Source organism: Cheilinus undulatus, linkage group 3 (genome assembly GCF_018320785.1).
Source record: "Cheilinus undulatus linkage group 3, ASM1832078v1, whole genome shotgun sequence".
In the NCBI taxonomy this organism is placed as follows: domain Eukaryota; kingdom Metazoa; phylum Chordata; class Actinopteri; order Labriformes; family Labridae; genus Cheilinus; species Cheilinus undulatus.
The window spans coordinates 46,271,712-46,286,576 of NC_054867.1; the positions used below are offsets into that span (position 1 = coordinate 46,271,712).

The 14,865-nt window shown below is 36.3% G+C and overlaps 1 protein-coding gene across 7 annotated transcripts in view; it reads left to right on the forward strand.

The window, feature by feature from the left end:
• im:7151449 (complement decay-accelerating factor) overlaps positions 1–14,865 on the forward strand; it is a 31,608-nt gene that overhangs the window by 6,335 nt on the left and 10,408 nt on the right. For 4 of the 7 annotated variants that reach the window (XM_041781592.1, XM_041781583.1, XM_041781574.1 and 1 more), the window contains exons 1-6: positions 2,311–2,530; positions 5,961–6,146; positions 6,281–6,380; positions 9,362–9,432; positions 10,759–10,941; positions 14,224–14,286. In XM_041781592.1, the coding sequence (XP_041637526.1) occupies positions 2,452–2,530; positions 5,961–6,146; positions 6,281–6,380; positions 9,362–9,432; positions 10,759–10,941; positions 14,224–14,286 (682 nt within the window). In that variant the 5' untranslated portion in view covers positions 2,311–2,451. Of the gene's footprint in view, positions 1–2,310; positions 2,583–5,960; positions 6,147–6,280; positions 6,381–9,361; positions 9,433–10,758; positions 10,942–14,223; positions 14,287–14,865 lie in introns of those variants that run through there. The other 3 variants (XM_041781570.1, XM_041781602.1, XM_041781610.1) reach the window with 2 other exon arrangements.

Here is a 14,865-nt window from a genome sequence, read left to right on the forward strand (position 1 = left end):
ATAAGTTCTATCGTCACTGTTTTGATAAATTGCTATGGCTTCATGCAGTGCATTTTAGTCCTTATGAGATTTATCATGTTTTCATGCTTGTAGGTCTGCTTTAATCAAATCAGATGAAATAGAAAGTAAAATACTGGCAATGAAAAAAAAAAACAGAGCAGGTTACAAAAATCTTTTAAAACAGATTAATGAAAATAGTTACATAGACAAAAAGGAAATTAATATGGAACAGAACAGAGAGGTTTCCCCCCTTAGAGGTCCCACAGAGGGTTACCCCCTTTTTCCAGGACACACCCAGAATAGTAGTGCTTTTACTTTTTTTTACTACTGCTGCAACATAAGGAGACATCTCCACTCTGTACTGGAGGTGTGTCTGCTCTGCACAGGTCTGCACTTACTGGTGGATAAACTGGGAGCTTATGCCTTTATACTTGTCAGTTAAAGAGTGCTTACATCTGTAAAATACAAATGTTTAATGTAGACCTCAGTCATGGCTCTTTGTTCATGCTGGGCGCTTTGTGCTGTGAGTCTGTTGTCTTGCTCTGCACAGGGCAGGTCAAGTGTGACGTCTGTAGTGCTAATAGATGAACTTCTGCTGTGACCTTTCAAAATAAGACTTATCACAAATGCTTTAGAAGTTTAAGTTCTATGTCACTGATTTAAGATAGTTGCTGTATGAAACCCATAGTCATGTTTGTTTATTCTTCCATTAGTTGGTTGAATGGTTCAATAATGTGTTTTATATTTTTCCATTAGATGAAGATTAAGTTGTCAAGAAAGGTGTCTCAAAAAATGGGCAGCAAAATGACAAAGGTAGTTTTAAAATAAATAACCGACTTAAGACAACAATTAAATATTAACTGGTTGGATTTAATGATGGACTAGATATGATTAGGATAGAAGAAGCAGGGCTAATTTTGCTTTACACCATACTCAATTCTAATTACATCACATCAGTCTGATGTATTTAGATGAAGCTTAAAGAACCCCAACCCTAGCTGTCAGCTACCCCGGGATAACTTTGTATTAATTAAGAGGCTTTTTGGTTACAGGAGAAATATGTTATAAACACAGGTGTTGTGTGACATTAAAGCTATGAGTTATAGCACTGATTTTTGTTTTTCCTTTGCACTTTGTATCATCATCATAATACTCAACATGTTATTTCATTGTGCATTTTTTCATTTCGACTAAGGCAAGGCGACGCATTCTGAGTCACATGATCCACCTCAACTTTCAGTCAACCTAGAAACGAATTGATTGATTGATTGATTGATTGATTTAAATTTGTATTTAAAACATGTTAAAAAAAGGAAAAGTTACCATACACATTGATGGAGAAAAATGTCAAATAAACAAATGAAATGATGAAAAGGAAACATTAACACTAAGTTAATTAGATTACATATTTGACAAGGAATGGGAAGAAGTATAAACTTACCTGATCCCACCCCTTCTCCATACATTAGAATAGGTCATTATTCCATATTAAAATAAATCAATTTAACATTATTCCAACAGATTTTACTAAATATTGATCTAGTCTGTGTTACAACAATGTATACATCATTTCACAATTTATATATCTCAATCAAGATGTGCAATTACATGTAAGTAACTTATAAAAGTATATTGATCAATATCAGAAATAATCAATTTTTTTATTTTTGTCATATATCTAAATATTAATCCATATCTGTGAATTCGTATGAAATGTCATTCTAACATACCTGAAGACCAAAAAGTCAAATGCTTCAATAGTGTAAAGTCAATGTCTCCAAAGAGTGAAGCTGACATTTACAACTGAATGCAACAAATAAATAATTGTAATAGTTATGAAGGCAAAACCTAAAGGTCAACAAAGAACAATACCAAAACAATAAATAATCCATAACACCAGATGAGAATCCAACACTGGCTTCTTTTCTCTAGCATGTGAAAATCATCACCGTATACCACTTTTTGAACCGGTTTATGCTTGCACATTTCTTTAGCCCCACATTCAAACTGTTCTATATTATTACTCCATAAACAGAAATATAAAACTCTAAAAGTCTCACCTATCCTTATCAAAACCAATATGCACTTTAATAGGTTATTTCTTGTTCTTATTTTTTTTCCACTAAAGTTGCCGTTTGAGCTCAACTACATATAAAACTGCTGAATGTGGTTGACCTTATAAATAATAAATGGATTATTAACAATAAGTGTTTGGTCAAAAATACAATTCTTTTATTGTGAAAAGACAAGTCAAACTTCCGGTATCTCTAGCGTTTAACTTGACAGTCCGGACAGTAGTTGTAGTGGCGCTGCGCTGAGGGGCGGATCAGTGTTGACCGGCCGGCTTAGCGGTGAGTCTCCTGTCGTCACCAGTTCTCAGGACAGTTGGACTTATTAAAGAGTCCGGATCTAAATCAGTATCTGGACATTAATCCTCTCCCGTGGACCAGCATGGACGTTTTGCTGAACACTTGTGGACTGAGAGTCCAAACTCTGCTGTTTGTGTTTCTCCTCGTCGCAAAGGCAGCAGGTCAGTATCAGAAGTTATGATGCCGCATGGACCGCGCTGTCTGGATAATTAGGTAATATTTATCAACGTAATGCGTCACAGGAGAGCTCGAGCGCGAACAGACACGGAGCAGTTTCTGTGTAAAATTAAGTTTAGCTAATGTCGAGTTCGCTTTTGTGTTATGAAACCTCTGGACAGCTGAAATATTATTTAATTAGAGTGTCTAAAATTGATCAAACATCGCTATATAACCGTAAAGTAGCATTTGTTTTTTAGCATTTAAGGTAAATAACAGAAGATATTACGAAGTATGTGCATTTTAATAAAAAATCTGCTAGTGTCAACACTCTATACTGTAAAACTGTATTGTTCTGCATTAGTCTTAAGTTAATGGTGCTTATGCTGTTCATTTTTGTTTAGTTTAATCATAGCATTGAGGTTTTTGTTAATACTGTTGCTTGCTCTATTGCTTTCTCTCTGTTTTTATGTAGATGTATATTTTTTTCCTCCTCGTGCTCCTTAATGGGAAGGGTATGAAGTAAACACAACAATATAGTCTTCTACAACAGAGTTTTGAACTTTGACCTCAGCAACATATTATATTGCCTACATTTTTAAGGTGTAGATGATAAAGTGGCCACGTAGCGTAAGGGGAGTTTTTTAAGCAATATTCCTGGAATCCTTTAACCACCTAGACATGACATAAATCTTCAACCTTGTACTTCACTCCCCTGGATATTTGAGAAAATATTTCTGGGATTTAGCCCAAGATACAGATTTCCATGCAGGGTGAGGATGCCAGACTTCTGTTGTTAAGATAATATTTTATTGGCTCTCTATAATATGCCCCTCTCTTATAAAGCTTAACAACTGATAATGCAAATGTTTGTATACACAATACATCATTATATAATATAGGTCTTAAGGGATGCTCAATATTACTGGTAATCAGTAGCAGTTAATTATCATATCAGCAGATATAAATATTTCAGACTTAATATATTGGATTTTTGCCAATATCTGATATGCTGATGATTACAAATTCATTTTGGCTGATAATAATAAATGTTTGTTCAGAATAAAAATCTTAAGTCCTTAAAATACACTTTAAAGTTAAAGTGTGAAAAAGACAAAAAATTCAGCTGACACAGATCTCTTAGTCCTGCTTACAACTCCAAAACGTATTTATATATATGGTCGATATTTAGAGCCAGTATAGGCTGATATTTACAACCAATATAGGCTGATATTTACAACCAATACAGGCTGATATTTACAACCAATACAGGCTGATATTTACAACCAATACAGGCTGATATTTTGAGCTAATCTAGGATTTTATTTACAACAATATAGACAGGTATTTACAACCAATATAGGCTGATATTTACTACCAATATAGGCTGTTATTTACAACCAATACAGGCTGATATTTACAACCAATATAGGCTGTTATTTACAACCAATACAGGCTGATATTTACAACCAATACAGGCTGATATTTACAACCAATACAGGCTGATATTTATAACCAATACAGGCTGATATTTTGAGCTAATCTAGGATTTTATTTACAACAATATAGACAGGTATTTACAACCAATATAGGCTGATATTTACTACCAATATAGGCTGTTATTTACAACCAATACAGGCTGATATTTACAGCCAATATAGGCTGTTATTTACAACCAATACAGGCTGATATTTACAACCAATATAGGCTGTTATTTACAACCAATACAGGCTGATATTTACAACCAATATAGGCTGTTATTTACAACCAATATAGGCTGATATTTACAACCAATATAGGCTGTTATTTACAACCAATATAGGCTGTTATTTACAACCAATATAGGCTGATATTTACAACCAATATAGGCTGTTATTTACAACCAATATAGGCTGATATTTACAGCCAATATAGGCTGATATTTACAGCCAATATAGGCTGATATTTACAGCTAGTATAGGCAGAAATTTTCATATGTGCTGATGCCTATAATTGGCCATCAAAGCTACTTTCCGTTGATACTGGTATCATACCAAAATATCAAACAGTGAAAAGGAATTCGTAAATAACATATTATAGCAAAATCCAAGATGCACTTCCCCTGAAATGTCTTCATTTGACCAAAAGTCCACTTATTAGCTGAATTGGATATATGTTTTTTCATATATCTATATGTTTATGTTTCTTCCTCTACACCCTCCCATCATTATATCAAGGGGTAAAGGGAATAATTTGTAGTTTAATTGATCAAGAGAGATTAAACATTGAAAGCAGAAAGAGTTAAAGTCAACAAGGTCAACAGTCAAAACTGAAAATAGTCTCAGTGGTATTAATATGGTTAGTTTTAAACAGTTTGGAAGCACATCTTAAGTTTTTGTGGCTAATAAGAGGAAGCAGATCTTCTCAAAGTTAGGTAAATAAGGGGAAGCAGTAGTGTGAGCCATGACTGGGAGCATGTAGCAGGTATGATAGATTGATGATTGATTATTTATTTTTTGGAAAACCATTATTACATAAACCATTTAAGCTGTAAACTTAAAGAGTAAGTCATTTATAATGGCTGTTTAAATGCATGACTGCAGATTTGCAGACCCTGTTATTAAAGACCATGCATTTCTCATTGAACTACTAGATAGGACCAAAATCCATTCATTAGCTTTGTTGGCTATGATACCATTTTAAAACTGTGAACTTCAAAAATTAAAATCTTTTGTGATGTTTTTTTAATGTGCATCACATCGGATTTAATAGATGAAATACCTTTATTTATCTACTACTTTATCTACTTGATCTTCATTTTCAACCGCATATGTAATGATTTAAACCCCTTCTTGTGTATTACTAACAATTATAAATGGAGGTTTATAGATGAAAACAACTTCTTATGACTACATGCATTCAAAACTTCAGCCATAATATTTTACAATGCTTGTAATATAGCATTCTTTATAAATAAATCCCTTTTTGATAACATTTAAATGTGTAGCTGCTAGTTTGGCTCGTAAGGAAGTGAAAAAATTGAGTATTTTTTTATGTATAACTTATAGATATAACTGCATTAGACCCAATAAAACCACTGTAACCAAGCCATTTATATAAAAAGCTTGTCAGCATAAATTATTTCTTCATGATTAACTTCATCATACAAGCCCTATTAATGCTTTTATTTCGAAAAGCCTTTTTCCTACAAAGATGGAGCATATACGAGGTTGATAAGCAAACCTGGAGGGCCAGTAGCGAGAGAAAATAGGATTAAACTTGTTCCTTGTTCATATTGTGGTATTTAAAGAAATAATGATATGGTAGTGTAACATTAGCTTTATTTATTTGCCTGTTTTGTCTCATTATTACATGTCATATATACTGTTTTTCTATAGGCCTGGTTCAGAAACAAAAAATATTTCAGATTTTATCTGTTGCCTCTTTGTTCCACAGCTCAGTGTCCAAGACCTGACGAAAGGGAAAATATGGTCTTAACCGAAGAAGCCCTTCTAAAAAATGATTTCCCCGAGGACACTGAAGTGATGTTAGAGTGTGGTAATGGGTACGAGCCAGACAGTGGCTCTGGAGCTATAACCTGTATTGATGGGAAGTGGACTGAACCAGATCTCATCTGCAAAAGTGAGTCAGATGTTAATACTTCTTACTTTTATTAAACAGTCTAGTATTGCCAACAACCAAACAGATTTCTGTGTCATTATAGGGCTGATGTCCTTTAATTAAAGTCACAAAAGTTTTTTGTTTTTATATTACAGAGAAGGACTGCGGTCCCCCTACACCTAAACCCAATACGAGCTTTAATCTGAGTGAAGGGACGCTGTTTGGAGCTTCAATAACAGTCTCTTGTGATAAAGGGTGAGTATGAATTTAAAAGGTTTGAAGTATCTTTTATCTCGTCACTACATTATCGAAATGTTTTTGAAAAATGACAGTATGTTCCTCATACCCAGGCTATTTTGAAAGGGGACTCAGCCTCATGATATTAAGAGTGAGGCCAGTGCAGTCTCAAACTTATTATTTTTCTAATGACAGCATGGCAGAGCCCCCCCAAGTAACATTAGATTTTAAAGTAATTTGGTGCATTACTGTGTTACATACCAGGGGGAAGGCAGAGAACATGTGCGTTACAAAAAATCACAAACCTCAACACATTAGTGATATTGTCCAGATGTATATTTACCTTTGACTGTGTTGACTCTTTGTCTTTGCACCACCTAATTTACAATTCATAACTCTGCAGCCTACTAACAGAAGCAATGTGTACAAGTGGTGTTGAAAATAATCTTTTCCCCGATGCATCGTGATGCAGACATGGACTATTCTGCACTGATACAGAGGCAGCAGCACATAATTGGCACAGAACGATGCTGCTTGTGCTTTCAGTGCATTACAACAATAGTCTAATTTAACAGGGGCTGCTTTTCCTGCCTTTAGTAGCACCAGTTGCACATGATGCTGCAAGTTTGCAAAAAAACTCTGTGTGAGTTTTGCACAGAGTAGAGGCTTCCATCTAGCCACTCTACAGTCCTGCAGCCTGTTGCACCAGCTATGCGTAAGTTCTGCCTTAAGTTATGGTGTAAAGTCCACACTAAACCCTACATTGAAACTAGTTAAGTTCTAACTTAAGTTGTGTCATTGTTCGGTTGCACTACAGAAGTAAGGTTGATCTTAACTAGTAGAGATTTACGCCCAAACAAACCAAAATATTGTCGCAGATATGACGTATTCTCTTACTTTAACCAGTTACTGAAAAGCATTTTTTAACCCCGTGTTTGCTACAGATGCTAACGGCTAAAAATAACGTTTGCTAACTGCCGTTAATCATCAAACAGCATCCAGCTTGGATGAAAAATATGACAAGGCATTTTGCATATGAGAGTATTGTGAAGCCTACAGCCTAAACCTAGAGCCAGTATAAAATAACAACACTGATGTCATCAAGCAGTAAAATCACTAGTAACACAAGATAATAAAACAGTGGACGGAGGATCTCCACTCAGGGAAAACAACAGTGTTACTGATCATGGAGAACACAGTGCTGACTCCAAATTTCCAGTAAAATCCTCAACTCCTCGTCACCCTCCGGGTTATCATGTCTTTTAGAGCTATCACTATGACAGCCATATTCTATGGAGACATTTAAGATTTAAGTTATAACTTACACCGACGTTAAAACTGTCACAGCTGGTGCAACACCTTAAATGTTAAGAGAGCGTAAGCTCCGTTGTAAGTAAGAACTTACGTTCAGACTAGGCTACATTTGAACTGATGCACAGCTGATGCAACCCGTAGCTGATCAGTGGAGGGCTGCAGTGATGGTTGTCCTTCTGGAACCTCATCTCCACACAGGAGCTCATCAGTCAGAGTGACCATTCAACTCCTGGTCACCTCTCTTACTAAGGCCCTTCCCCTCCAGCTGCTTAGTTTGGCTGGGCAGTTGGCTCATAGAAGTGTCCTGATTGTGCCAAACTCCTTCCATTAGAGAATCATGGAAGCCACTGTGCTCTTGGGAACTTTCAGCGCAGTAGAATTTTTTTGAAGCCTTCCCCAGATCTGTGCTTGTCAACAATCCTGTCTCTGAGCTCTGCAGGCAGTTCCTTTGACTTAATGGCTTGGTTTTTGCATTGATATTCGTTGCAAGCTGTGAGGCCTTCTATGGAGAGGGGTGTGCGTTTCCAAATCCTCCAGTCGGTTTAACTGAACACAGGTGGACTCCAGTCAAGGTGCAGAAACATCTCAGAAAAGATTCAGAGAAATGGGAGGAACCTGGGCTAAATTTCAAATGTTGCTGCAAAGGATCTGAATACTTCTGTCAATGTGATATTTCTGTTTTTTTATTTCCTAGTATCATTGCCAAAATGTCCAAAATTCTGTTTTTACTTTGTCATTATGGGGTACAGGGTGTAGGTTAATGAGACTGTAGCATTGGCAAAATTACAAAATTAAAAAAATAAATAAATAAAAAAGGTGAAGGGGAACCAAATACTTTTTGAAAGAACTGTAGTTACTACTTTTTCAAGAAAATGATCAAAATGACCAAAACCACCAGTCACAACCCTCAAAACATGAGGCACCTAACAAGAAGGTGATGTCATGGTAGGCACACCTACTTCTCAAACAAAGTCTACACTATGATGAAATTTAGAGCAACAGGTGTTGGCATGGAACAGCTCCACTCTTTGTGTCCATCCACATAAAAATTACAAAGATTCTCTAACAGTTGTCTCCTGGGATTTAGACGCAGAGTATTGAACTCCAGGTGGTTTTCTGATGGAAAACAATTCTAAAGAAAACAAAAAGTTCTTAAAGACAAACAGAGCTGTGGCTAGAGCATTACATCACAGTTTCACTGATTAGGAACCTGGACCTCCTTTCACTGACGGCATAAATGTTGATACATAGTTCATGACTGGGCTCACTAAGAATGTAGGTTGCCCTTACCTTCAAATTACTGTATAAATAATGTCACCAAGGTATTAACCCCTTAAAGCCTAAAAACAAACTATAGCCAGAAAATTCTCATTTTTTGGAACTGAAATGTTTACCTCACTTTCTACTGAAATCCAAAAGATCCAAATTTCCATAAAATTTAACATGTATGATTTTTGTATCTCATTTGATACATTAGGTGTTTTTGGTAAATAATAATCCACTTGAGGGCATTTTTATCATTTATCAGATTGTATTAAAATCTTTTTTAAATAATTTATTGATCATATTGATTAGATAGATAGAGGTGTCGTAAAAGTATGTATCAAATATGATACAACAAGATTTAAGGGGTTAATTCTCTCTCAAATAAACAGTCCTGCTTGTTTTCCTGCTCTTTTCAACAGATACCAGATCCGTGGATCCAGCCACAGAAAGTGCTACGCATCAGGGTGGAGTGGAAAAGTTAGCTGTGAAAGTAAGTCTGTCTTATTTTGTTGTTTTTGAAATTTTAACCAAAAGCAGGGAAGGTTTTTGAAGTGTATTCTCATGTCTGAATTGCCTACCATTGTCAGTCCTTTGTCTCTGTCTCTTGTTTTTTGTAACACTTGTAACTTGTGAAGTTTGGCCTGCCTTTTTATTAGGTTTGCTATCTTCTCTCTTTGTCTCAGCAAGTAGTGAAGCTAACCTCAGTGCAGCTTTGGCAGAGAGCTTTCAACATAAGTCTGGTCTGCTCAACAGTCCTGCCCTATAGTTAAGTGTTTCTGTCGCCATGGTAACAAGGCTAAATACTGCTGGTGCTGTGCTCATGGTGATTAATGCTGACCTTTATTATAATAGAGTATAGTCTTTATTGTTATATTAATGAGCAACACTGGTCTATTATAATAGGCCACTATAGAGAGTATGGTCTAGACCTGACCTCTTTGTAAAGTGTCTTGAGATAAATTCAGTTATGAATTGGCATTATACAAACAAAGATTGATTAATTGATTTATTAAATATGATGATATGCAGATTTTATTTATTTGTAATGATTTTGTTGCACATGCCCCCCTTCGGGTCCAAAAAGAAACCGTTTTTGCACCAATGACACACAGCTTTACTTGCTTTGAAAATCAAAGCCACTGATCCATTGGGCCCACTTGTAGACTGTCTCCAAGGAGACTTGGGTCATTATTTTGGGACTCTATGGAGGCTGCCCCATCCCATGAGTCCTTCTTTAAACCCTCTGAATACAATCGGGGGACAAAGGGCCTCATCCACCAACTGTTCTTAAGAAGAAACTTTTAAAGAATCTTCTGGCATTCACCATAGTTTTCTTATCTGTGATTTGTTCTTAGGAAGGTTGTCAAGATAAATTGTCATTGATTAGGGTCCACAAATCGCACTAATTTTTTAAAATCGTGATTAATCCCATGCTTTATCATCACTTTCAGCGCACTTTGGCTCAGCCACCTTAGCTTTCCCTGCTACCACAGTGATGTAAAAATAAGTCCAATGCTCCTTAAAGTCTCATTTCACTTTAAAAAATACTCAAAAACGCTTTTATTTTTAATGTTTCACTGTCTGCCCACACTGCCTGTTTTTCAATCTAACCTTATAAAGCACTTTTATTCATTTTAATTTTTCTGCCTTTTCTATTAGTCCTCATATTTCAACTTTATATGTCCTGTTGTTTTTCTATCAGCCTTTTGATCGATCGTGTATGTATTGGTTTTAATTTTTCTTTGACCAGAACTTAGGTCATTTTTTTGTTTTTAATTCTGCTTCATAAATTGAAAACTGTTTCTCTGCTTCTCAGTTGTAAGGTGTGGTAAACCTGTAGAAGTGACCAATGGCAAAATCTCCTGGGATTCACAAGATGTCCCAAAATATGGAGAGAGCGTACAGTACGTCTGTGATGAAGGATTCCATCTGGTTGGAAAAGCAAGCATCATGTGCACTGAAACTGGTGTATACGACTCTGAGCCTCCTAAATGTGAAGGTAAGCTCACTTCATTCATGTGTTTGAGGTTTAAATCAGCATCTTATTCTTTACACTGTGGAAGACAGGCAGAAGAGGAAAAGCTTTATGTATTTTAAGAATTGTTAAAGTTATTAAGAACTATAGAGTGTAGTTTTATAAGTTTAAATCCATAATGTACAATATGTGTGACATTTTCAAACTGCACTATGCATTTGTAGATTTCCTGTCTTTATGCAGCCGCTGGTTTACATTGATTTTACTGCAGTTTGATTCCAACATGCACAGCAATCATATTTGACCTTTATGTTGTTCCTTAAACTGTGGGCAACTGCAAGGAGATTCAGACTGAAAAATAAGTGTTTCCCAGCCATAGCAAATTTTCTGAAAGTAAAACTAACAACAAGTATATGAAGCAAAAATTGTCAAAATGGAAAAGATAGTGTGAACTTAATTATTTCTACACAAAGAAAATCACATTTGCATGGAGTAGACAGAAAGTAGGGTTATAGATGTTTTATTTCAGCCAATGTAAGTCTGTTAGCTAATATTAACCCTTCTTACACACAAACCCCTGGCTTGTTTTGGGTAAATTTAGGACATTTGTCAGGATATTTTCATTTATGTACCCCAGCACTCAGACATCCTCTTACAAAAGCTCAGTTTGTTTTTTGGCTGGCTACACATTAGACCCTTGGTTCCTAACTGGTGGGTCGCAGAGCCATTTTTAGTGGGTTATGTATGCATATCTGGAAAAAGTTGCGATAAAAAGTCAGTGTTATGTTTTGTTAAGTGATGGCCCTTTAAAGTATTAAGCCATCAACACTGAAATAGTATTTTCAAAACTAATCACTCTGCTTATTGAGGCAAACTTGTTGACTACACTAAAAGCATTTCATTTTTGGGATGGCTCTGTACAGTAATGCTTAAGACAAAAAGTCCAAACAGAACCGTTTTTTTTTTTTTTTTTCTTAATTAATATCAGTGTTTCAAAATTCTACAAAGCTGTGTTGTGACTTTTAATTTAGAAATAAGCAGGGAGCTTGTGGCCTAGTGGTTAAAGGCGCTCCCCATGTACGTGGGTGGCCCGGGTTTGAATCCGGCCTGAGGCCCTTTACCGATGTCTCTCCCCCACTCTTGACTCTGTTTCTGACTCTATCAACTGTCCTCCTCTATCTAATAATGGCACAAAAAATCCCAAAAATAAATCTTAAAAAAGAAAAAAAATAGATAGAAGCAAAGGGGCCTGATTACCAGTTTCAAAACATTGCTCAAGGTAATTTTCAGATCTTTAACCCATTTACATTTTTGGAAAACCACAGACATAACAACAGTTTCAACAGATATTAAACATTATAATCCTTCAGAAACAACCACTAGACAATTTAGCCAGACCTCAAGACCACACATCTGCTGTTAATAGTTAAGTTAAGTTAGTAATAGGACCTCATGTGATCAAACGTCAGCAGACTTAGTACTGATGTTGTTGCCATAATTCCACATGCTGGTCTCCACCTCTCACAGAAAGTAAAAAAATCTGTGCTTCGTAAATCATGTCTTAATTGTAACAATACTTCCTGGTAATAAATCTCATACTGTTGGAAAACCAGTTTATTCCCCTTTTAAATGGTGCCACATTTATAAGGAACATGCATTTGTGAGATGAGCAGCAGAGCTGAGAATGTGGGTTGTGCCCATGAAAAATTTGCCCATTGTCTTTGCCAATGCCAAACAGCTTATTTTGCCACTGAGTCTTGTTTGGTGGATTGGATGGTCGAAGTCTGAAGAAACAAGACATATTGGCAGTTTAATACATTCAATTATCGAACAGTAGCCTCAGTAGCATGTGGAAGAATCATACACAGCCACAACAGCCTGTCACCTCCTCCTCATGCTGGTCACCAGCCTGGTCACACACTGCTGTGGGATGGTATCCCATTCTTAAACCAGAGTTTGTCACAAGTCAGCCAACATGGATGTGTTGGTCACTCTGGCAGGAAAAAGCCACACAAGCTGATCCCACAAGTGTTCAATGGGGTTGAGGTCAGGACTGCTGGTAGACCATTCCATCCTCTCCACTCCAAAAATCTGAAGGTAGTCGCTGATAAACCCCGCTCTACACTGGCAGAGAAGATCTGGCAAATTTATAATGGGTGTAACCCACATACTCAGCTTTGCACCTTATCTCAAAAATGCGCATTCCTTACTAATGTGTCACCAATTAAAAAGGAAATAAACAGACTTTCCAACAGAACAGGACTTATTGCCAAGAACCATTGTTACAACAAAGAAATAATCTACCACATTTCCTTACTTTTTGTGCTAAGTTTACTTGGTTTAGAGCACAGTTGTTAATTTGCTGCCATGTTTGTGACCTGTTAAAGTACATGACATCCTGTTGATGATTTTCCCAGTATGCCTGCTCCTTTTGTTTATTGAAAGTGTATCAAACATGCTTGATATTTTTGACACACATCGGAGAGGCTCTGACTTGATAGTGTATAGCCAGCCTTAAGTTAAGCATAAACCAAGAATGGTACAGTTCCTCCTTGGTCTATTTCACATCAAGATTATCCTGCACTTAGAACAGGATAGCATCCAGAACAAGTTTTAGCAAGCTTTAAAGACTGCAAAGTGATTTCAAACTGTGGTGAAGTCAGTTTAAAACAGTGGCTCTCATACATCAGTAAAAAAAACTGTTACGCTCTGAATTGTTGGTGTCTAATGTTTGCATGAAACCGAGTTAATGGACCAAAACACAAAGCATGGTTTTCTAACATTTCAACTGTGCATGATCAATACTGAGCCTGCAGTGCACCTTCATGCATCTGTAAAGTTCAGTTATATACAGTGCACTCTTACTGTAGCTGCTACTTAAGACAGTATTGCACACAGCTGGCAGATTTTCTCATAATCACTTAAACCCCTCTTACAAACTCCCTGACTCATTTCTAAATCAGTACTCACCATTCATGTCTGTCCTCACTGCAACTTTGTTTGTGTACTAACTGCCACACTTGTACGCTTCTTAAGAACTTAACGCTGCATTGACTGAAGAGGAGCCTTTATAAAGAATGGCTCTACTCTTTATGAGAGTGACTGATGAGAGTAATTCCTGTTAGGTTTCTTCTTTTACATGATATGAGGTAAAAATAAAAGCATGTTACTGATGCAAAACTATCATTTGTAGTTTCCTGCATGTTAAAAGAAGACTACATGCATGCTTCACCACCTTTCCTTAAATCACTGATGAGTGTTGTTTGTGTAAACCTCAGAAAATTTCAATAGTGTTCTTATTTATAGGTGTTACAACAGAAGATAGAATAACAACAACAATAACACCAACATCTGCAACTACAGAACAAGGTATAAGGATGTTTTCAAAATATTTTCAAACAAAATTCATACATTTAGATTTGAGATATTTACAAATAAGTTAAAGGTGACATATTATTCCACTTTTCAGCACAGTCCCCTGTGGTCTAAATGAAACATCTGTGCCATGCTTTGGTTAAAAAAATAGCAGAGGTTTTTGACCCTGTATAAACGAGCTCTTAACAGTCTTTCTCAGAAAGTCATTTTCAATGCACATCTCTTTAAATGCAAATGAGCTTCGTCTCATCCCGCATCCCTCCTCTGCTGGGTGTTATGATGTAAGTACAGCTTACCATGCCCAAAGCCACTTGTTGGCTCAACCCAGATAAAGAAGGAACTTCCTACATGAAATTAAAAAACACAGGTATGCAGACCAAAAGCGAACATAGCTAACCAGACCTCAGTGATAAAACAAGTTTCCAGCTGCTGTAAACACTGCTTATGTCATAAGCTAGTACTTAAAGTCCAAAGAAACACAAAACATTGTGGTATTGAAGTGAGGGATGAGTGCAATAAGCCAGCTAAATGATTAGATCTCTGTCCCTTTGTAGTCGGCACCAGAATTCTGAG